Consider the following 22450-nt stretch of genomic DNA (forward strand, 5'->3'; position numbering starts at 1 on the left):
CTAATGCAAGTCACACCCAGCCTACACACACACTGTCTCTACACGCACACGCACTGTCTCTACACACACACGCGCGCGCGCGCGTGTGTGCCTGATGTGTCTGGCCTGATGTGTCTGGCCTGATGTGTCTGGCCTGATGTGGCTGGCCTGATGTGGCTGGCCTGATGTGGCTGGCCTGATGTGTCTGGCCTGATGTGGCTGGCCTGATGTGTCTGGCCTGATGTGTCTGGCCTGATGTGTCTGGCCTGATGTGGCTGGCCTGATGTGGCTGGCCTGATGTGGCTGGCCTGATGTGGCTGGCCTGATGTGTCTGGCCTGATGTGGCTGGCCTGATGTGGCTGGCCTGATGTGGCTGGCCTGGCCAGCATCAATATGGAAATGCAGAAGCAATTAGGGCTTGGAGAGCATGTATTATTAAGGTGGCTGTTCCTCCCAGTCTCACTGCTGCAACCTGCACTCTCCTTTAGGAGCCTTTTAGCTGATGAAGCTGCTTCTTAGCTGAGGGGAATATCTAGACCAACCCTTCAATTGGCTCAACCAGCACAAAAAAACCCAGGATACGTATGGGCAAAACCCCAGGATATATAAGGTGACATGTGTGTGTTTGTGTGTGAGTGTGAGTGTGAGTGTGAGTGTGTGTGTGTGTGTGTGTGTGTGTGTGTGTGTGTGTGTGTGTGTGTGAGTGAGTGAGTGTGTGTGTGTGTGTGAGTGAGTGTGTGTGTGAGTGTGCGTGTGCGTGAGTGAATGTGTGCTGTACCAGTGCGGTGACAGTTGGGAAGTTCTTGGCCATCTCCCTCAGCAGGCTGCCGGTCCTCACGTCCCACAGCTCCAGAGGCTTGTCTCTGAACACCACCACCAGGTACTGCCTGCAGGGGGCGACACACACATCAACACCCCCAGGTACTGCCTGGCAAGTAGAGGGGCAGGTACAGGGGCAGGGGCAGGAACAGCTTCGGGCAGGTTTGGGAAAATGTGTATGTATGCAGGGTTACTTACTTCAGATGCGACACTTTAATCATCTCAATGGCCGGCTCGTCATTCCCTCGCTCACCTCGGAATGCGAAGCACCTGCCTGGGGAGAGAGAGAGACATGGAGGGAAAGAGAGGGCGATCAACAAACTTGAGTTCTGGAGAAGTCATGACTGGATCACCAAAGCAACAGTCATCAGCCCTCTGGGGGGAGGAGGAGGAGAGTCTCTGGGGGAGGAGGAGAGTCACTGGGGGGGTGAGGAGGAGAGTCTCTGGAGGGCGGAGGAGGAGAGTCTCTGGGGGAGGAGGAGGAGAGTCTCTGGGGGGAGGAGGAGGAGAGTCTCTGGAGGGCGGAGGAGGAGGAGAGTCTCTGGGGGAGGAGGAGGAGAGTCTCTGGGGGGAGGAGGAGGAGAGTCTCTGGGGGGGTGAGGAGGAGAGTCACTGGGGGGAGGAGGAGGAGAGTCTCTGGGGTAAGGAGGAGGAGAGTCTCTGGGGGGAGGAGGAGGAGAGTCTGGGGTAAGGAGGAGGAGAGTCTCTGGGGGGAGGAGGAGGAGAGTCTCTGGGGGGAGGAGGAGGAGAGTCTCTGGGGGGCGGAGGAGGAGGAGAGTCTCTGGGGTAAGGAGGAGGAGAGTCTCTGGGGGGAGGAGGAGGAGAGTCTCTGGGGTAAGGAGGAGGAGAGTCTCTGGGGGGAGGAGGAGGAGAGTCTCTGGGGTAAGGAGGAGGAGAGTCTCTGGGGGAGGAGGAGGAGAGTCTCTGGGGGGAGGAGGAGGAGAGTCTCTGGGGGGAGGAGGAGGAGAGTCTCTGGGGGGAGGAGGAGAGTCTCTGGAGGGAGGAGGAGGAGAGTCTCTGGGATAAGGAGGAGGAGAGTCTATGGGGTGAGGAGGAGGAGAGTCTGGGGTGAGGAGGAGGAGAGTCTGGGGTGAGGAGGAGGAGAGTCTCTGGGGGGAGGAGGAGGAGAGTCTGGGGTGAGGAGGAGGAGAGTCTCTGGGGGGAGGAGGAGGAGAGTCTGGGGTGAGGAGGAGGAGAGTCTCTGGGGGGAGGAGGAGGAGAGTCTATGGGGGGAGGAGGAGAGTCTCTGGAGGGCGGAGGAGGAGAGTCTCTGGGGTGAGGAGGAGGGGAGTCTTTGGGGTGAGGAGGAGGAGAGTCTCTGGGGTGAGGAGGAGGAGAGTCTCTGGGGTGAGGAGGAGGACAGTCTCCGGAAGGATGGGGGGGGTATGCCATTAACTCCAAACTCTTAACTCCTGGGTCCTGGTCCTAACCCTAACCTTGACCCTAAAGGTCTTTGCACACTGAGTGCAAAGTTTTCGTATGCGTTTTTTCGTAATCGTCGGCCTAAAAATTTGATGGCTCTAAATTGTCAAAAAACTCAAACAATGCTGGCTATGGATGCGAAAAACGCAGAAAATCGAACCCGATCCAAACTTTTGACAGACGAATGTTTCGGAGGCAGTGTGTAAGCGTGATTGACATAACGTGAGGTCGTATTTATTTTTTACCGGGCAAACATTTCGGACACGAATTTCAGACTCAGTGTGCAAAGACCTTAACCCTGACCCTTCTAGATGTAAGAGAGCCATCCTATATACAGCCTCAGGAAGTCTCTTACAGCTGAAGAGGTTTGTGTGTGTCCACAGGCCTCACAGGCCTCAGGGGCCGGTTGCACAAAACACCTTCAGATAAGATTTTCCTTAAAGTCAGAGTGAAGGTTTCCTTAAATGTTCCCTTAAGTATTTAAGGTTTTCTCCTTATCTTGGTCTTATAATTAAGGATTCCCTTAAAGTTCTTTAAAGCATTGCACAAAAGCCCTTAGCAAACACAGTAAGGAAAAAAATGTAAAGATCCTGTAAAGTGGAATTGAAAATGAGTTTTAAGTTCATCACACCACAGAAGAATGTGTTGTTAACTACCCATCCAAATTCGAATGAAAAAAAAAAACAGACAAGTATGTTAAATTAGGCTTTGAAATTGTGAAAAAATCTGCAGTCTTCTCTGCTTGAGACTGGAGGGGCGTGTCGCCTGAAGGAGCTGAAGCTCCGCCCCCTCGAATTTATTGAATTTAGCAACAACAGCAACACTAGCTAAATCAATTGCTGATATCAGAACAGATCTACCAGAAGTCTCTGAGTGTATTATATATTAATTACTTTGTCTTTGCATCGTACCAGCTGAGTAACAGAATGCAACGGTCTGTGATCTGACGTAGATAGGTCGCTGTGACGTAGATCAGTCAGGTTTTGGCTCCGCCTATACAAAACCTGAGCTGAAAACGGAAGAGAAACTGTTCAACGGTCTAACTCCACATTTCAGTGCGTCAAAGTTTTTGCGCTTTGCACTTGCTTTCAGGAACTCATTTCACACGTATATAATGCATTGAGAAGCCAATCATGGAATCTGCTTTACAGGATCTTTAAGGTACCTCTGACTTATTCTTTATCGCAACATGGCCGAGTTTATGGAGATAAATTAAGCCATCCCACACCTAGCACACTGTTAGGCTCCTGTGCTGCAGTCTAAACATGAAGGCTATTAATATGCTGTCAGTAGCTAGACTCACGCCAGTAAATGCAGAGTAACTGTTGATCTAATTTTGATCTACACAGTTTGAACTCCTAAGCTAGCTTACTCCTGAAGAAGTAAGCTAGCTCTCACTTAAACGTTACTGTGTAGCAACAAGACCTACAAGTAAAATTGATATCACCAGTTTTATTGGACCTGTAATTGGTTATCTCTTTAGTTATCTCTTTTTTGGACATAACAGTCAAGTTATCATAGCCTATATATTTTTTTTTTTCTTGAATTGACCGCTTCACAAAACTTCTTGAGTTTATTTTTGTTGCAGTTTCGTCCTACATTTGTTGTTTTTTGTTTGCAGTTATTTGTGGATCAAATTTACTTTTTAGTATGTGCTTTCTTTTGTTGTATTCCTGTAGAAGCACAATATTTTTCCTCCTCTGATCAATTTGGTTTTCTTGCCTTCTTTTCTTAATTTTTTTTCGTAGGTCTAGCTAGAGCTAAACTAGAGCTAACAATCTCTAGCTTTTGTAAGGTGATGCACTAGCAATACAACTGAACAAACGCGGTCTCCGTGAAAACAGTCAAATTTTACTGCTGTGAAATCACGTTCAATGTAGTAAATCCCTTAACGTTTCACCTTAGCTAAGGAAACCATTTAAGGGATTCTGTGCAACACCCTTAAGTGAATCCCTTAGCTAAAGAGAAATTTACCCTTAAGTGTCATAATTAAGGAAAAAACTTAAGGTGTTTTGTGCAACCGGCCCCAGGTAATGAGAGAGCAGCACAGTCTGAACAAAACACACTCAAGTCAGAGAAACACAGGGTTAGGGTCAGATGGCTGAGCGGTTAGGGAGTCGGGCTATTAATCAGAAGGTTGTTGGTTCGATTCCCGGCTGTGCCAAACGACGTTGTGTCCTTGGGCAAGGCACTTCATCCTACTTGCCTTGAGGAGGAATGTCCCTGTACTTACTGTAAGTCGCTCTGGATAAGAGCGTCTGCTAAATGTAAATGTAAGTCTGAGAAACACACTCAAGTCAGAGAAACACACTCAACTGGGAGAGAGGAGATGAGGGATCTGAATTTGGATCTGGGAAGTCCGAGTGGTTGTGTGCATGTGTGCGTAACCCTATGTGTGTGTGTGCGAGTCTCACCTGTGGGCAGGTCCACATGCTGGAGCTCATTCCTTACCATGCCCATGTTGTTGGGGGCAGAGGTGGCCACAGACAGGAAGCTGGTGAGACTCACCCATTCAATTCCCCTGTGGAAGGAACACACACACATTAAGAACAAGTTCTCAACAACACAAACACAGTGAGGAGGCACAGCATGGGACACTGCTGTGAGTCAATGTTAAACGCACATGCAGATGAGATGCTAAGTAGTCCTGCCCTGCTGAAACAGGGTGGTTAGAGAGATCATTACCATACTGATCCCTGTCTACCCATCACATTCGAGCTCATTACCATACTGATCCCTGTCTACCTATCACATTTCAGTTAATATCTCCTCTTAATATGCTACAGCACGCTGCCCTGCCAGGTCTGCAGGGGGAAGAAGCGCATACACACATATTTTTGTAAGGAGAAGATTAAAGCTGACACCACTGTCTGTGTGTGTGTTTGCATATACACACATATACATTAGTACAACTGTGAGCCCTCAGTGGGATGTCAATGTGATGTGAGTGACAGCTGACAGGTAGATTCATTATAGGATGTTGGAGGGGGAACCGGAGGGAATATTTTTCTACTGATACTTAAGATGAGCAAGAAGACAGCACAAGCCCTCTAGTATCAACCATCCAGTCATTCATCCATCCATCCAGCATCATCCATCCAGTCATCCATCCATCCCTCTAGTATCAACCATCCAGTCATTCATCCATCCATCCATCATCCATCCAGCCATTCATCCAGTCATTCATCCAGCATCATCCATCCATCATTCATCCATCCAGTCATTCATTCAGCATCATCCACTCAATCATTCATCCATCATTCATCCATCCATCATTCATACAGCTAGCCAATCACACACAACTGTGAAAGTTTGTTGCATGTATTATAGAGAGCAACTTCTTCAATTAAGAAGACTTTGTGCCTCTGCTTGGATGGATGGTGTTTTCTCCCAATCAATCTCTTAACGACATAATTGATTTAATCTAGCACTTAATTAATCACAGTGAAATAGTTTCTGTGTTGGTGGGAGAATGGAAGGTAACAAAGAAAGGTTTGCTCCCTGTTGGTGTTTTTCCCTGATGTAGACCACAAACCTAACCATAACAACCCTGATTTAGACCACAAACCCTAACCACCCTGGTGTAGACCACAAACCTAACCCTAACCACCCTGGTGTAGACCACACACCTAACCCTAACCACCCTGGTGTAGACCACACACCTAACCCTAACCACCCTGGTATAGACCACAAACCTAACCCTAACCACCCTGGTGTAGACCACAAACCTAACCCTAACCACCCTGGTGTAGACCACAAACCTAACCCTAACCACCCTGGTGTAGACCATAAACCTAACCCTAACCACCCTGGTGTAGACCCCTCGCTACAGACCCCCCACCTGCAACAGACCCCCCCTACCTGCTACAGACCCCCCCATGGTGTAGACCCTGCTACAGACGTGTGTTAGTGTGTGTGTGTGTGTGTGGGGGGGGGGTCTCACTTGACTTCACAGGAGTGGACGCTCAGCTCCTTGTGCAGCAGGCCGCTGGTCAGGTTGTACACCAGCACCGATCCATTACTGGTGCCTGAGGAGGAGAGACAGACAGAGACAGACAGAGGGGAGAGTACCCACAGTTTCAGTAATCAAGCTGAGAGGTAGAGAGGTGCAGTGTGACAGCCCTCTCAGTGCTGTAATCAGAGCCTCGTCTCTTCATGAGCCTCACGCCAACTCTACTCCTCAGAAACACCAGCAGGAGTTAGAGCCTAGCTACCGTGAGACCCTCCAAGGGACTCACAGCCAGTCTGATGGGCCTGACCAGACAACTCATCAACAAAACGTACAAGGTTCAGAGTTCACATTCTTGTCGGAAATGAACTAAATGTTGGGAATTAACACGGAAAAAAAGATGTATCAAACTAGGAGATTGTAAGTAATGACCTGAGGAAAACAGTCCTACAAATTGAACTGAGTGGTTCATCTGGCAGAGGTATAGCCAGCAGGTGTGCCACGTGCCAGCCCTCTGCAACACTGCTAACCAGGGTCGCAGCTCCAGCTGCTATCACAGGAGCTACTTTATGAAGTCCGATAGCAGCACTGGAGAGAGGAATGGAAGCAGGGATGAAGGGAGGGAGAGATGAAGGCAGGAATAAAAGTGATTCTAACTGGACATATGGATATAGAAGTGATTCTAACTGGACATATGGATATAGAAATGATTCTAACTGGACATATGGATATAGAAGTGATTCTAACTGGACATATGGATATAGAAGTGATTCTAACTGGACATATGGATATAGAAGTGATTCTAACTGGACATATGGATATAGAAGCGATTCTAACTGGACATATGGATATAGAAGTGATTCTAACTGGACATATGGATATAGAAGTGATTCTAACTGGACATATGGATATAGAAGTGATTCTAACTGGACATATGGATATAGAAGTGATTCTAACTGGACATATGGATATAGAAGTGATTCTAACTGGACATATGGATATAGAAGTGATTCTAACTGGATATATGGATATAGAAGTGATCCTCATGCCTGCTGGAGCTCGCCTTACTGTTTTGTTCTCACGGCTCAGGAAGTTTTCTTGTCAATTCAATATGTTCAATATCTTCCTTTCGGCAGGACCTGCTCTTTCTGCTTTCCAAATCCATTAAAATCCATTAAAGTGCTCAAGCTGAACTGGCTTGATTCAGACTATAGAATGATGCCTTTATTTGCTGTGGAAAACAGTTCAACAATGAAAGCCTGCCAGGGCCACCATGGCAGATGAATCAGATCTGCTGCAGATGAATCAGATCTGCTGCAGATGAATCAGATCTGCTGCAGATGAATCAGATCTGCTGCAGATGAATCAGATCTGCTGCAGCCAAATGACTAGGTGGTGTTGTAGTGAGGTCAGCAAGACCACACGGAGCCAACATCTTGTCACACCTAAAGAGTGATTCAATCACATCAGACAAACCTAATCAGCCCTTTTGACACCCTCAGTATGCTGATGTAAAGAAACCATAGAGTTGAGGGGGACCTCCCCAATCCACCCCTAACATACCTTAATCAGAACTTTTGAGGAAAGTTCTTGAGACTTCACCTTTACCACAAGAGTAGAAGGTGAAGAATTATGAGAGGAATATTTGTGTAATGCTTGTTACTTTGTTTTAATGTTGTGTTTACTGAAATCTTGATTCTTGATCTTAACTACTCCTTCTTCCTGAAAGATAACCAAGTCATTCTTGGTATCTACACAAAGCTGACAAAATAAAACAATCATTCAACTATATTTTGTAACTGTACCAAGATGTCCAGAACAATATTTGAAGCAATATCTTGTGAACCAGCCAGAGATCAGATCACACTGTTGGTAGGTGTGAAGGAAGGAGGGGGGAGTTGAGAACCCAGCTTCCCCCAATCAACGTCTAACCCCCAGTCAGGTCCTCCCTCGAACTCTGAACTGCATAAAACTCAAAGATGACCATCAATCTCTGACTCCAGCGAAACCGACAATGGCATGAACGCCATCAGGATTGGCGTTCCAAAGGATGTCGCCAAGCTTCGCCTGAGATTCAACTTCATAGTGAACGCGTCACTATCTGGACATTTCAACAGAAGAACCAAAAACGCGACGACTGAGATCCCGCAGACTCAGTCACATGACCTTGCAGCACAGCCGCGCTTTGACTTCAGATTCTTCAAATGGACCTTTGGCGCGAACCGCCCTCAACATCATTGATCAACCCCTGATCAAACGTAACTATGCCTAACGCACTTTCCTCCCCGACATGGCATTGGCGTGAGCTCTGTTTATGATTTGTAAGGATGTAATCATTGACTGTACAATTTCTGTCTTTCGTTAAGTTAAACCATTTCATTCTGTTCATTGAAACCAATCTCTCATATCAAACCCATAATCTAACTTGTTCATACATTTACATTTAGTCATTTAGCATACGCTCTTATCCAGAGCGACTTACAGTCAGTACAGGGACATTCCCCCGAGGCAAGCAGGGTGAAGTGCCTTGCCCAAGGACACAACGTCATTTTCCACAGCTGGCAACCTTCTGATTACTAGCCCGATTCCCTAACCGCTCAGCCATCTGATGCCAAAAGATATTTTGACATGCGTGTTCACTGATGTTACGATTGGCTCTACACTTAGAACAAATTCATTCCTAAAGATAAGACATTAAACATTATTACATATTAAACATAGGATCCCATAATGTCCTAAAACCAATATTAGGGTGGTGCCCCGAGACTTTATCATAGATTAAGTATTTATATCCTAACACGAGCAAACCCCGCTACAGTGTGGTGTCTATGTTTGCATACCTGTGTGTGTGTGTGTGTATGTGTGAGAGTGAGTGTGTTTGTGTGAGAGAGAGAGGGGGGGGGGGGAGGTGTTAGGGGGTGTAGAGAGCCCTGTACCTTCCTGTAATAGAGCTGTCAGGCCCCAGATTACAGCTTCTCAGACATGATGCTCAGACAGGCATGGCTGTAGGTGTAGCCAGCCTGTCAGACAACAGGCACAAATCCTGGGGGAGGGAGGAGGGGAGGGGTAGGAGAGTAATGGGGTGGAGGGAGGGAGTGGAGGGAGATAAAGGGAGGTAGGAGGGAGGGATAGGAGAGTGATTGGGTGGAGGGACCAGAGGAAGGAGGCATGAGGAGAGGGGGCAGGGGAGGACAGGTGAGGAAGACTGTCTGATGAAGATAAGGGGGAGGAGTGAGGAGTAGGAAGACCCCTGCCTTCAGTCTAACTTGAATGGGTCTGAGAATGGCAATTTCAACCCCCAGTGCTTCAAACATCAAACTCATCTGCTTTATTTGAACCTCACAGGAAGGTGTAAAACCGCCTGGCTTTCCCAGGGTGCTTTTACACCGTAAAATAACGATCCAAGAATCCTTCGGGAGTGAGGAGAGAAACCTGATCCCAGGAGACTGTAAGCTCTGTCTAGCCTGGGTTAAATATTGACCGGTCTGCAGATTGATTGGGTGCTGCAGTAAATCTCTTCCCCCTACCTGGGAAATAGGAGGGGAGGAGGAGGGGTGGAGGAAGAGGAGGAGGAGGGGAGGGTGCCAGAAGGCTGTCAAAGGCAGCCCCATGAACAGGAAGTGTTATACTCCATGAGTCATTGGGGTCACTTGTAGGGAATCAATTTGTTATCCTGGCTAAAAAACGCGAATGGATGGGAACATTAGTCATGGCGACACAATCTCTCTCAACACTTAGCTTCTTAGCCTACCAGCTGAACCAACAAAACATCTCAACGATCCTGCAAGTGAATAGCCACTTGACTGCTCGACCGCCATAGAGACATCATCTGCTGCATCCCAGAGCAGAGTCCTTCAGAACAGAGCCACAGAGAGGCACAAACTCACCTCACTAATCATCCTATCAAAAACTGTATTCTACTTTGACAGACTTCAAACTGATGGATATCCATCTGCACATGAATCGCACACATGTTAGTATGTCTCACTCATGTCTCCACAACATGAGGACAACATTTAGTCATTTAGCAGACGCTCTTATCCAGAGCGACTTACAGTAAGTTCAGGGACATTCTCCCTGAGGTAAGTAGGGTGAAGTGCCTTGCCCAAGGACACAACATATTTTGGCACAGCCGGGGAATCGAACTGGCAACCTTCAGATTACTAGCCCGACTCCCTCACCGCTCAGCCACCTGACTCCCTAACATCCAGGACCTCAGGCACATAAGCAGACAGATCCAACAGCAGACCTTTTTACTTTGTGGTATTGGATACGCAACTCACAGCAATCTTTGTAGAACCACCAAGTGTTCTCTAATACTTTCATGTATTGCGAGTGTGTTTGTGTACAGTAACTGTTCCACTAACCCCAGTCATGGAGCTGAGGGCGAAGCTGTAGTACTCACCCACGGCCAACAGCGGCTGGTAGTGGCTGATGTTCTTGGTGGTGAGCGGAGGACACATGCGGAGGCAGAAGGGGGGCAGGGGCAAACCGGACAACAGCCCCGTCAGCAAGAACTTCAGCTGCACCTCCTGCTGGGGGGAGAGGGAGGGGGCCTCCCCTGCGAGCAGGCCCTGACCTGTAGGACATGCGGGGGTTAATGGGGCGGGGTTAGCAGAGTTGACAGAATCATACAAACATTCTTCTGCTGAGAAACACAGAGCTGAACAGACGTATTATAGACATACATCAGGCTAGGACAGGCTTTGGGAGGGAGGGAGGTTTATGGAAAATATGAATGAGACCATTAATGAGTGCTTAAATGAAATAAAAAAGGTTGTATGCTACGTTAGCAGCGTGTTGAGCATTTCCTCCACAAAGTGAGGTTTGTCTCCCTGATTAAACTGGGGAGGCCAATAGCTCAGCTATGCAGCAGTGGGTGGGATGAAGGAGGCAATATTACTGCTGGTTTTATTAGACTCCAGATCACTTATCAGTTTTCTTTCTCCTCCCTCAATGTTAATGATGTTTGAGAGTGTTTTAAAGCAATGATATACTGAGGCTCATGGCTAACATGGTCTTTACATGTGAATGTCAAAGTTATCTCAGACAGATAATGAGTAAGTGCCTCACCAGACCATCACACCTCTGTTTCTGCAAACCTGCTCTGTTCTGGAGCTGAGCGTGAAAATCCTGTCTAATTTTAATTTTTCTTCACCCAAAAGCTACATAATAGTTCATATACTGCCGGTCAGTGTGAACTAACTTAGTTCCATACTGGGTTGATTAACGAGCTCAGGTGAAAAGTGGACTATAAATTGTTCGTATTTTTGTTTTGTCTGTAATTCATCAAATGGTGAATACCAAGCGGGACGTTGGGATGAAGAGAGATCCAGCAGAGGAAGTAATGTCCCTTGTGAGGACAGCCTCTCGGAACATGAGGACCTACAGCCAGCTTTCACTACCATAATACTGCCCCAAGTGGACTCCACTGGACGCATTTAGCTGTGGGGGTGTAGGGACTCTACTGGACCTCCTCTCTGCTCCACTACAGAAAGCTGCTGTGTGTCTGAGTCTTCCCCCTTTTAGCTGTGGGGGTGTAGGGACTCTACTGGACCTCCTCTCTGCTCCACTACAGAAAGCTGCTGTGTGTCTGAGTCTTCCCCCTTTTAGCTGTGGGGGTGTAGGGACTCTACTGGACCTCCTCTCTGCTCCACTACAGAAAGCTGCTGTGTGTCTGAGTCTTCCCCCTTTTCCACGTCTCACGGATCAACACTCTGCTACACTCTTCATCACCTGGGTCCTTGTACTGTTACAGAAGTACTGGAGAGGCTCAGAGAGAGAGAGACCGAGGGAAAGACTGCTAAATGGGGAGTCAGGGAGTCAGATGGCTGAGCGGTTAGGGAGTCGGGCTATTAATCAGAAGGTTGTTAGTTCGATTCCCGGCCGTGCAAAATGATGTTGTGTCCTTGGGCAAGGTACTTCACCCTACTTGCCTTGGGGAGAATGTCCCTGTACTTACTGTAAGTCGCTCTGGATAAGAGCGTCTGTTAAATGACTAAATGTAAATGACTAAATGAAAGCGACAGAGAGACGCAAGACACATAAATCATAAATAGTATGAGAAACAGAGAGTGGAAAGACCATGACAGATGAAAGAGAGAGAGATGGGTGAGTTCTCTTAGTGCCACTGTCAGAGGAGGAGAGAGGAGAGGAGGAGAGAGGAGAGGAGGAGAGAGGAGAGGAGGAGAGAGGAGAGGAGGAGAGTTACACACAGACACTAACACAGCACACAGACACTAACACAACACACAGACACTAACACAGCACACAGACACTAACACAGCACACAGACACTAACAGTCTTTTTTTTCTTCTTTTTTCTAATCAATGTATTTATTCCCAGGTGTGTCGGGTAAATACCGATCATGGTGTTGAGAGAGAGATCCAGAATCCTCTTCTGGTTCTGTCCCAGGGGCGTTCCACAGAAGGATATGGGGGAGTAGAGGGGGGACAGGCCTGAGCTAAGACAGATGGAGGGAGGGAAGGAGCAGGGTCATACAGCAAACTAGAATAGCCACTGTATAGTAATGCTTCTATTGTTTAAGTTTGTGTTGTGTACTGTATGTGTATGTGTGTACGTGTGTGAGAGTGTGTGTGAGTGTGTGGCTACCTGGGGTTGGACAGGGCCTTGCCAGTGTGGGTCTTCAGCTCCCAGAGCATGACCCTGCCATCGCTCACTGTGAGAGCAGCGTTGTTCTCGTTGACCGGACAGATGACCATGCGGTACGGACGCACAGTCTTAGTGACCCGGATAGCATCACACTGAGACCTCAGATCATACACCAACTCCTGCACAGCCTGCTCTGGGTCTGAGACAGAGAGAGAGACAGAGAGACAGAGACCGAGAGACAGACAGAGAGAAGGAGAGGGAGGGAGGTTGGTTGATTAGATTTCAGGGTCATCAGCTCCTGACAAACAACCAGGGAAAAAACAGGCAGGATGTGTTCGGGTTAGGGGTGGGTGTTTAGGGATTTCCTGATGACTGGCTAGGTGGGAGGACTGTGTGTGTGTGTTGCTTGCCTGTTTCTTCAGGGGCAGCGGTCGTGGAGCGACACACTCTCAAGGTGATGCAGCCATTCTCATGGAGACAGTAAAGGGCATCTCTCTGGGCACACGGGATCACCTGACACACAGGAACACACACAGACATCCAGGAACACGCATGAATGAAGGGTACGTGAGTGTGAGCGTGTGTGTGTGTACCTGGATGAAGGGTGTGTGTGTGGGTGTACCTGGATGAAGAGTGTGTGTGTGTGTGTGTATACCTGGATGAAGGGTGTGTGTGTGTGTGTGTGTACCTGGATGAAGAGTGTGTGTGTGTGTGTGTGTGTGTGTGTGTGTGTGTGTGTGTATACCTGGATGAAAGGTGTGTGTGTGTGTGTGTGTATACCTGGATAAAGGGGACTCCAGACCGTTCGATGGCCACCACGCCCACGGTCTGGCTGAGCTCCAGGTCCAGGATGAGGATCTCCCGCGGGTACAGCAGCAGCATGTGGCTCCTCTTGGAGGGCAGGTAGGACAGCTGCAGGCAGTCATTCAGCGTTACAGCCTCCGCCCTGCAGAGAGGGAGAGGGTTAGGGAACTACAGGGAGGGTTAGGGAGCTGTAGGGTGGGTTAGGGGGCTGTAGGGAGGGTTAGGGGGCTGTAGGGAGGGTTAGGGGGCTGTAGGGTGGGTTAGGGGGCTGTAGGGAGGATTAGGGGGCTGTAGGGTGGGTTAGGGGGCTGTAGGGAGGGTTAGGGGGCTGTAGGGAGGGTTAGGGGGCTGTAGGGAGGGTTAGGGGGCTGTAGGGAGGATTAGGGGGCTGTAGGGTGGGTTAGGGGGCTGTAGGGAGGGTTAGGGGGCTGTAGGGAGGGTTAGGGGGCTGTAGGGTGGGTTAGGGGGCTGTAGGGTGGGTTAGGGGGCTGTAGGGAGGGTTAGGGGGCTGTAGGGAGGGTTAGGGGGCTGTAGGGTGGGTTAGGGGGCTGTAGGGAGGGTTAGGGGGCTGTAGGGTGGGTTAGGGGGCTGTAGGGTGGGTTAGGGGGCTGTAGGGAGGGTTAGGGGGCTGTAGGGAGGGTTAGGGGGCTGTAGGGAGGGTTAGGGGGCTGTAGGGTGGGTTAGGGGGCTGTAGGGTGGGTTAGGGGGCTGTAAGGAGGGTTAAGGGGCTTTAAGGAGGGTAAGCTGTAGGCAAACAAACACAGCCTCAACCCTAGATTGGAGATTTAGAGGTTGCTCAATTTGGTTGAAAGCAACTGCTAAATTAATACATTGTTATATTGAGTGCCAGCTCATATTGAATGATAAATCTTTAGACAGTAGCAGAGATCTGATGGTGATTAGGGTTAGCTAACTCTAGCTCTCAGAGGAAGGGTTGGAGGGCTGGCTGAAATCACAGGGGTTTGATGGTTGTTTTTGTCCATGTGAGACTGGAACTGCTGTGAACTTTACAAAGAGGGTGAATATGACAAGAATACAAGCCCATAGTCTGAGATCAGGGACAGCAAAGACTCCAGTGACAGATTCAGCTCTGAAGATGAAGAGAGAGATAGATCATCAGAGAGAGCGAGACAGAGAGAGACCAAGAGAGACAGAGAGAGATACAGAGAGAGAGAGACAGAGAGAGAGACCCACCCCGCTCCCCAGTCATGTTCACCACACAGTAGAGGGGTCTTACGTGGGTTTCTCGTTGGTGATGAGCACCTTGACCTTGTTCAGGGCCTTCTTGGCACCCGTGGGGGCGGGCACGGTGGCGGGTGGGGGCTTGGTGTGGGCAGGGCTGGCGTGGGGGCTAGCTATGTACACCTTCTTGCCCCCGCTGGCCGGAGGCTTGGAATGGGAGAAGTCTGTGATGAAGACGATCCCCTCGCTGGTCAGCACTGGCAGGGACAGAGAGGCTTCATGAGGATACATAACCATGACGATGAGTATCAGCCTGTCAGTGTCTACAGAGCTGTATTACAAGTAGGGATGAAGCCATTAACCGATTTGACTATTAACCGCGATTTATAACGTCTCAGTTTTGTAACCGCAAAAGCCCAGCTACACCGAGTGCTTCTGTTCTTACCCTCAAAAAAAGGGACATTATGGTACATTATTCTTCTATGAACAACGGTTGCACAGTGAGGAAAATTAAACAAACATTGCCAGAGTTTGCAAACAGTTCTGGAGAATTCAGTCCCCGTTTCCCCTTCAGTGCAGTTGCACAAAAATCATGATGTTTTCTCCTGTTGCTATCTTGAGCTGACAGTATGTAATTTATCATCACGTGTGTTAGTTTACAGTGTCTGCTACCTACTTTCATGAGGTACATTTCTTGTTTGTTAGTTAATTTGCTAATACAGGCTTAAAGTATAGAATGTCTTGTTTTCAGAGGTTTTATTACTCAATCGTTAGATGTTCATGAAAAGTCCTGCGTAACACAGCTAATGCGTGTAGTGTTGTCTAATTTACTAATGTATCCCAATTGACTATATACACAAAGTATTTCTGTGAAAATAGGCCAGGTCTAGAACTTCCGGTGAAGTTAGAAGCATGACTTTTAATAACCAGAACAGGTTGTTAACCCTTAGCTATTGCTCTCTTTACCCTACACTCAGATTGTGCAGCTTATCACTTTTTTTCCATTGGCCAATAACAGGTCGCCCTCACAGAGATCTCTCCCGTTTCAAGATTTTAGTTAGAAACTGAAGACGTGTTACGTCACATTATAGCTAGGGTTACTGCTCAAATACATAAGCTAGCTAGTGATAGCTACTTTTACTGTGTGAGTTAGGTAAAACTTTCCTTCGTAATTGTCGATGATGCTCGAAACATACAATTGGATCCCCTTTTCTCTTTTGCTGGAAGGGCAGCAACATAGAATCCTATGTAAGTCGTTAATTGTCATTTTGGCAAGATCACCCAAACTCCTCCTAAAAAACTTTTTGTGTGAGAGAACTAACGTAACTGCTAGAGCTAGCTACCGGAAGTCGTTGATGTGTTCATATAGTGAATTACACTGAGGTCTGAAAATGCCTGGACGGTCATTTATATTTTAGTTTATTGTTATTAATATTATTATTGTGTGTGTCATTTTTAACACAACCTTAAGTTTTGTTGCAGGAACAAATCTTCTTAGCATAACGTATGGTGACCAAACCTTACGCTATAGCTACAGTGCTAATTCTCGCTATGTTAAACACTATTGACTTAAACTAAAACCGAAGTTAAACATAAATTATACATATAAATACAATACATCCTCCAATCAGCGATGGCGGTAACACTTTGGCTACACCTGAAAGAGGGGCCCGAGGAGAGACTTCCGGTTTGAGGAGTCTGAGGAGAGAGTTCCAGTTTGAGGAGTCTGAGGAGAGAGTTCCAGTTTGAGGAGTCTGAGGAGAGAGTTTCGGTTTGAGGAGTCTGAGAGTTCCGGTTTGAGGAGTCTGAGGAGAGACTTCCGGTTTGAGGAGTCTGAGGAGAGAGTTTCGGTTTGAGGAGTCTTAGAGTTCCGGTTTGAGGAGTCTGAGGAGAGACTTCCGGTTTGAGGAGTCTGAGGAGAGAGTTTCGGTTTGAGGAGTCTGAGAGTTCCGGTTTGAGGAGTCTGAGGAGAGACTTCCGGTTTGAGGAGTCTGAGGAGAGAGTTTCGGTTTGAGGAGTCTGAGAGTTCCGGTTTGAGGAGTCTGAGGAGAGACTTCCGGTTTGAGGAGTCTGAGGAGAGAGTTTCGGTTTGAGGAGTCTGAGAGTTCCGGTTTGAGGAGTCTGAGGAGAGACTTCCGGTTTGAGGAGTCTGAGGAGAGAGTTTCGGTTTGAGGAGTCTGAGAGTTCCGGTTTGAGGAGTCTGAGGAGAGACTTCCGGTTTGAGGAGTCTGAGGAGAGAGTTTCGGTTTGAGGAGTCTGAGAGTTCCGGTTTGGGGAGTCTGAGGAGAGAGTTCCGGTTTGAGGAGTCTGAGGAGAGAGTTCCGGTTTGAGGGGCCTGAGGAGGGAGCGCTGCAGTTGGATCCTGTGGTATGTGTGTAGTTTCATTCATACATTTACGGTTATCATAATGTTAAATTTATTTGCCACTGTATTATTTGGTAACTATGATTGTTAAAAACAAAATCCATCAAAGAAATCTTGTACAATAAAACCTCAAATTTAAGAATGTTCATGTGATTTTATACATCCCGTTATTAATGAATAATAATTGTAAAACCCTGATTATTCCTCAGACTATTATCGTACCATCAAAATCTATAATCGTTGCATCCATACTTACAAGCCATGTTGGAGGGGTCGAAGGGGTCGAAGGAGAAGGAGAGGATGTTCTCAGCGTAGCTCCGCCTCCACAGTTTGGTCCCTGTGTCTCCGTTCCAGAGGACGATATAGTTAGGGGGGTGGACGGCCAACAGGAGGTCCCGAGATGCATCCTGGTTCCACAGCCACTCCAGGTCTGAGGGGGGAAAGGGGGAGGGGAGGGGGAAGGGGGGAAAGGGGAAGGAGGGGGAGGGGGGAAAGGGAGAGAAGGGGGGAAAGGGGGAGGGGAGGGGGAAGGGGGGAAAGGGAAAGGAGGGGGGAAAGGGAAAGGAGGGGGGAAAGGAGGGGGAGGGGGGAAAGGGGAAGGAGGGGGAGAGGGGGAGGAGGGGGAGAGGGGAAAGGGGAAGGAGGGGGGAAAGGGGGAGGGGGGAAAGGGGAAGGAGGGGGGAAAGGGGGAGGAGGGGGAGAGGGGAAAGGGGAAGGAGGGGGGAAAGGGGAAGGAGGGGGGAAAGGGGGAGGGGAGGGTGAGGGGGGAAAGGGGGAGGGGGGGAGGGAAGGGGAAGGGGAAGGAGGGGGGAAGAGGGGGAGGGGGGAAAGGGGAAGGAGGGGGGAAAGGGGAAGGAGGGGGAAGGGGGGAGGAGGGGGAGGGGGGAAAGGGGAAGGAGGGGGGAAAGGGGAAGGAGTGGGGAAAGGGGGAGGGCAAGGAGAGTAAGGGGTGAAGGGAGAGAGAACAATATAGAAGAAACACATATTTGAGAAAAAAAAGGGGACACTCCTTAGAGCTGTAGCAGAGTTGCCAGAAAGCAGGACTCACCCTGGATGGGTTTGTCAGAAAGCAGGACTCACCCTGGATGGGTTTGCCAGAAAGCAGGACTCACCCTGGATGGGTTTGCCAGAAAGCAGGACTCACCCTGGATGGGTCCAGAAAGCAGGACTCACCCTGGATGGGTCCAGAAAGCAGGACTCACCCTGGATGGGTTTGGAGTGCTCCTGGATCTCACAGTGGGCTGTCCCACTCACCACGTCCCACACGATGATCTTCCCCGACGCGTCTCCAGATGCCAGGCGCAGAGAGTAGGGAGAGCTCAGGCTGTGGTGGTAGTTCTCCCTGGACCACTTCACCTGCACACACACAGCCATTACACACACAGCACCCAGCCCTTACACACACACACACACACACACACACAGCATCCAGCCATGGCACACTACAGCATCCACTCATTACATCAGCCTAGAGTGTTAATTGAGTTTTGAAGAGGATTTACAGAAACTGACGGGGGTCAATACTAGAAGAGATTGTGAGTACAAACCCTGAGACCAAGACATTTGTATGATGCTACCCCTGTGGCAAGTTGGGTGAATCTAATGGCAAGTGGGTGTTTAAATGATTGAACAGGGCTTTTATCTCCTTTCTGGATTGGCATGCTCTTTGCTTTGGCCGTCAGATCCCTTGCTCTGCTTGTTTGGGTCAGGCAGGCCTGTGAGGTATGAGCAGGGCCAAGACTATGGAGGTTTACAAGATTAAAGTGTACTCGGGTGTGAGGAATGAGAGTCTGCGAGTGGGCCCCAACACTGATAATGTCTGAGGACTTTATTGGCTATAAATCACCCTTGAACACACACTCGTGAGGGCGCTCTGTGGGCAGGCTATAGGGACAGGGCAAGGTTTTCTATCAGAGTGGCTTTCTACCAGAGGAAGAAGGAGGCTTTTATAGGTGTGAGTCTTTGGCCTACACACAGTGAAACAGGGTAGAATCTCACTGCCAGCGAGAAGCAGTTCCTCCTCTGTCCAAGGTCACACAGTATTAATATCACTCTGTGAACTTGTTTTTGCTCTGTGCAGGCCTGTACTATTTTTCTAGCAATAGTAATTGACATCCTAGAGAGGGCAAGGTTGTGGGACGACATGTACAACACTTACCTTCACAACATTGGCTTTGTGCCTCTCCAGGACCTGGATGGTCTGGGAGGTGTTGGGGTCGATGATGAGGATGCTTGAGTGGCATCCCTGAGCGATCAGCCCCTGCCAGCCCCTGCAGATGACAGGACATGAACACAGGGATGGGCTGACTGATCTCTACATGGTACAGTGTGCGTGAGACAGCATCGCAAATACATTATGAAGTTGAAGGACGAGGGAGACCAGCTGTTATGAGGCACAGAACAACCTTCATGAAGGAGCTGTTATGGGGCACAGAACAAGCTTCATGAAGGAGCATGTTTATCAAACAGACTAACTAAGAGCCCCCCTCAGATTTCTAGGATGCATGTTGTCTCTTGTTTTAAGAACAGAGAAGCACGTGAGGAACATTTGAATTGATTAAGAATGCAGACACCCTGAAATGGTGGCCCTGCTGTCTCAAGCTTAATTTAAATATAAGTGTTTAGCAACTGCTTGTTTATGCTTTGTAATCGTGCAACACAAGAGAGCGTGGTTAAAATGAAATATGACATCGCTGAATATGCATACAAGATGTGTCTGACATGTCCATTACGCACATTACTAAGAAAAACACATCTGCTTATCAAACAGTCACACATTAAAGTATAATGAACATACTAGGCCAGCTGAGGCAGCTAGTTATAAACACAGTCGAACTTTTGCAGCATATTCACTTAAATCGATGACAGCAATAAATGTAGGAACATAAAAGATCGGTACGTAGCTGAATGCTTCATGTGATAAATGTACTGTCCCTGATAGACTAGTGACTGTCTGGCTGGGTCATATCTGTCATGTCGCATTAGTTAGCGTTAGCTTAGCTTGCTAGCAGGCTAGTCCCCTACTCACCAGTCTACAGAGGAGCTTAGCTTGCTAGCAGGCTTGTCCTCTACTCACCAGTCTACAGCGGTTCTATTCTGCAAATTGAGCGTGCCAGTCAAAGTCCGAGCTGCGAGTTTGATATTGACAGTATAAGGAATCATAATTACTGTAAATTATACAATATAAATGAATATAATCCCCAGATTTTGCACAGAACACGGTGTTCAGGTTGCTGGATATGTTGACATGGGCAAACAGGAAGTGTAAAAAATGTTAGTTCCGAGGTCCGAGTAGTTACTTCCCATCGATAACAGTTCCAGAAATTCAGGAACACCGGTATCATTATCACGAAGTGTTTATGACAAAATATTTTCATTGCGGGCTTTTTATTCAATAGCAATGTGTCTTTGTCGTCAGCAATTTGAATGAATCATATACCAGATACAGTTAGAATCAGATGGCTGAGCGGTTATGGAATTAGGCTATTAATCAGAAGGTTGCAGGTTCGATTCCAGGCCGTGCCGATTGTCCTTGGCTTCACCCTACTTGGCTGTGGGAATGTCCCTGTACTTACTGTAAGTTGATCTGGATAAGTGTAAAATGTAAATATACTAATTCCGATGTGTCATGTCAAAATTGTTCTTTGTTACTGGCAAAAAATCGGATGTAAATGTATTATTAATATAGGCCCTCTCACATGAACTTTATGTGACGGGTCTGTAAGAGCCGTAGCCACACTCCGTCTGACAAGGTAGTTCGCCACTCACGGGATTTGAACGCTCGGCCTCCGACTTGCCAAGCGCGACCACTACCAACTACAAAGAAAAGCTAGCTATTTGTTGACGCGGGTGGCCTGTTACATACCTGAGGAGTGAGTTTCAACGATTCACACTGGTTACACCTACATTTACATTTACATTTAGTCATTTAGCAGACGCTCTTATCCAGAGCGACTTACAGTAAATACAGGGACATTCCCCCCGAGGCAAGTAGGGTGAAGTGCCTTGCCCAAGGACACAACGTCAGTTGGCATGACCGGGAATCGAACTGGCAACCTTCGGATTACTAGCCCGATTCCCTCACCGCTCAGCCACCTGACTCCCCACACCTGTACAAGGTGCAAAGATTCACATCGGTTACACCTGTACAAGTTGCAAATAAACTACATGCGCGTGACATGAACTCAAGTAAAAGTTATTTGCAATGAACTGGGCAATAATTTAACATAACATTATATGGAACACTCAACATCTCTGTCCTATTGGTTGTGACAACAGTTCACATCTCCTTCACACACAAGCAGGCCTGTTCCAGTTTACATTTATTAGATGTGTGTTATGTTGGTTGACTTGTAATAAATGACATTGACATACATATAATAAGTGCAAGCCCTCTCAGTTTTCTTTGCAGTCTTGCAAAGGATTGTAAGGTTGAAATGATATATATTTTCCTTTCTTCTATCACCGTCAGTAAGATATATTGTGTTTGGGTTGGAGTATTGATTCTAGAGAGCCAGGCTAGTGGTGCACAAGTTGACGTTGATTAATCATACAGGTTCAGACTCACAATCTCACTGCACACCGGTAATACACAGTGTTGTAGCATAATGAACATACAGGGGTGTAGCACCATAGACATAATCCAGGGCCTAATGTGTATTTATGGTAGTCAGGAACTAATATGTAAGGACACATTGTAGTCATTATTGTCTCCTTCAAAGACATCACCTTAAACATCAGGCCTCCTCCTCTTTCCTCCTCCTCCTCCCTCCTCCTCTTTCCTCCTACTGCCCCTCCTCCTCCAATCCTGTAACCAATGTAACAAACCCTAACCCGGTCTAACTCTCAGTCTAGTAGATAAGTTGCGCCTCTCACCAACCAAGTGTGCAGATATCCCATGGATGATGATTGATCTTATTGACAATGAAGCATCAAGTATTTAAGGTAAAAAAAAAAAGGTTTCTTCGTTGTCCATGTGTCACGGGGGGGGGGGGGGGGCAGGTGTTGTCCATGTGTCACTGTGGGGGGGGGGGGGGGGCAGGTGTGTAGGCTACATAGCAAGTAATGATCTGTTTCTTCTCCATAGTTGTTATTTAATTCTGCGTTTCCTTCTGAAGTAACACCTCCTGCATACTGGCAGGGTTGTTCATAACAGGAACAACCAAGCTGGGCTTGAGCTGCCTTGATTGCCCTCTTGTGTTTGTGGTTCAGATATCACACTCTTGTTTCCTATATTTGCATGGAGTTACTGTATTGTACAATGTATATTTCTTTTCCACAAGACTCCCCTGAGAGGTTTAAGGGCTCATGCAGTCTCA

General features: G+C 47.8%; 1 protein-coding gene across 1 annotated transcript in view; it reads right to left on the bottom strand.

Moving 5' to 3' along the window:
- wdr11 (WD repeat domain 11) overlaps nucleotides 1-20374 on the bottom strand; it is a 36900-nt gene extending 16526 nt beyond the window's left edge. Inside the window, exons 1-14 of the mRNA XM_067236413.1 lie at nucleotides 20209-20374; nucleotides 19291-19402; nucleotides 18335-18488; nucleotides 17389-17562; nucleotides 14824-15025; nucleotides 13563-13728; nucleotides 13193-13295; nucleotides 12783-12981; nucleotides 12533-12633; nucleotides 10575-10748; nucleotides 6164-6248; nucleotides 4635-4741; nucleotides 997-1072; nucleotides 758-866 (exon numbers count right to left, since the gene is read on the bottom strand). Of these exons, the coding sequence (XP_067092514.1) occupies nucleotides 758-866; nucleotides 997-1072; nucleotides 4635-4741; nucleotides 6164-6248; nucleotides 10575-10748; nucleotides 12533-12633; nucleotides 12783-12981; nucleotides 13193-13295; nucleotides 13563-13728; nucleotides 14824-15025; nucleotides 17389-17562; nucleotides 18335-18488; nucleotides 19291-19402; nucleotides 20209-20294 (1848 nt within the window). The 5' untranslated portion in view covers nucleotides 20295-20374. The remainder of the gene's footprint in view (nucleotides 1-757; nucleotides 867-996; nucleotides 1073-4634; nucleotides 4742-6163; nucleotides 6249-10574; nucleotides 10749-12532; nucleotides 12634-12782; nucleotides 12982-13192; nucleotides 13296-13562; nucleotides 13729-14823; nucleotides 15026-17388; nucleotides 17563-18334; nucleotides 18489-19290; nucleotides 19403-20208) is intronic.
- Nucleotides 20375-22450: the final 2076 nt, after the last annotated feature.

Source organism: Osmerus mordax, chromosome 5, assembly GCF_038355195.1.
Source record: "Osmerus mordax isolate fOsmMor3 chromosome 5, fOsmMor3.pri, whole genome shotgun sequence".
NCBI lineage: Eukaryota > Metazoa > Chordata > Actinopteri > Osmeriformes > Osmeridae > Osmerus > Osmerus mordax.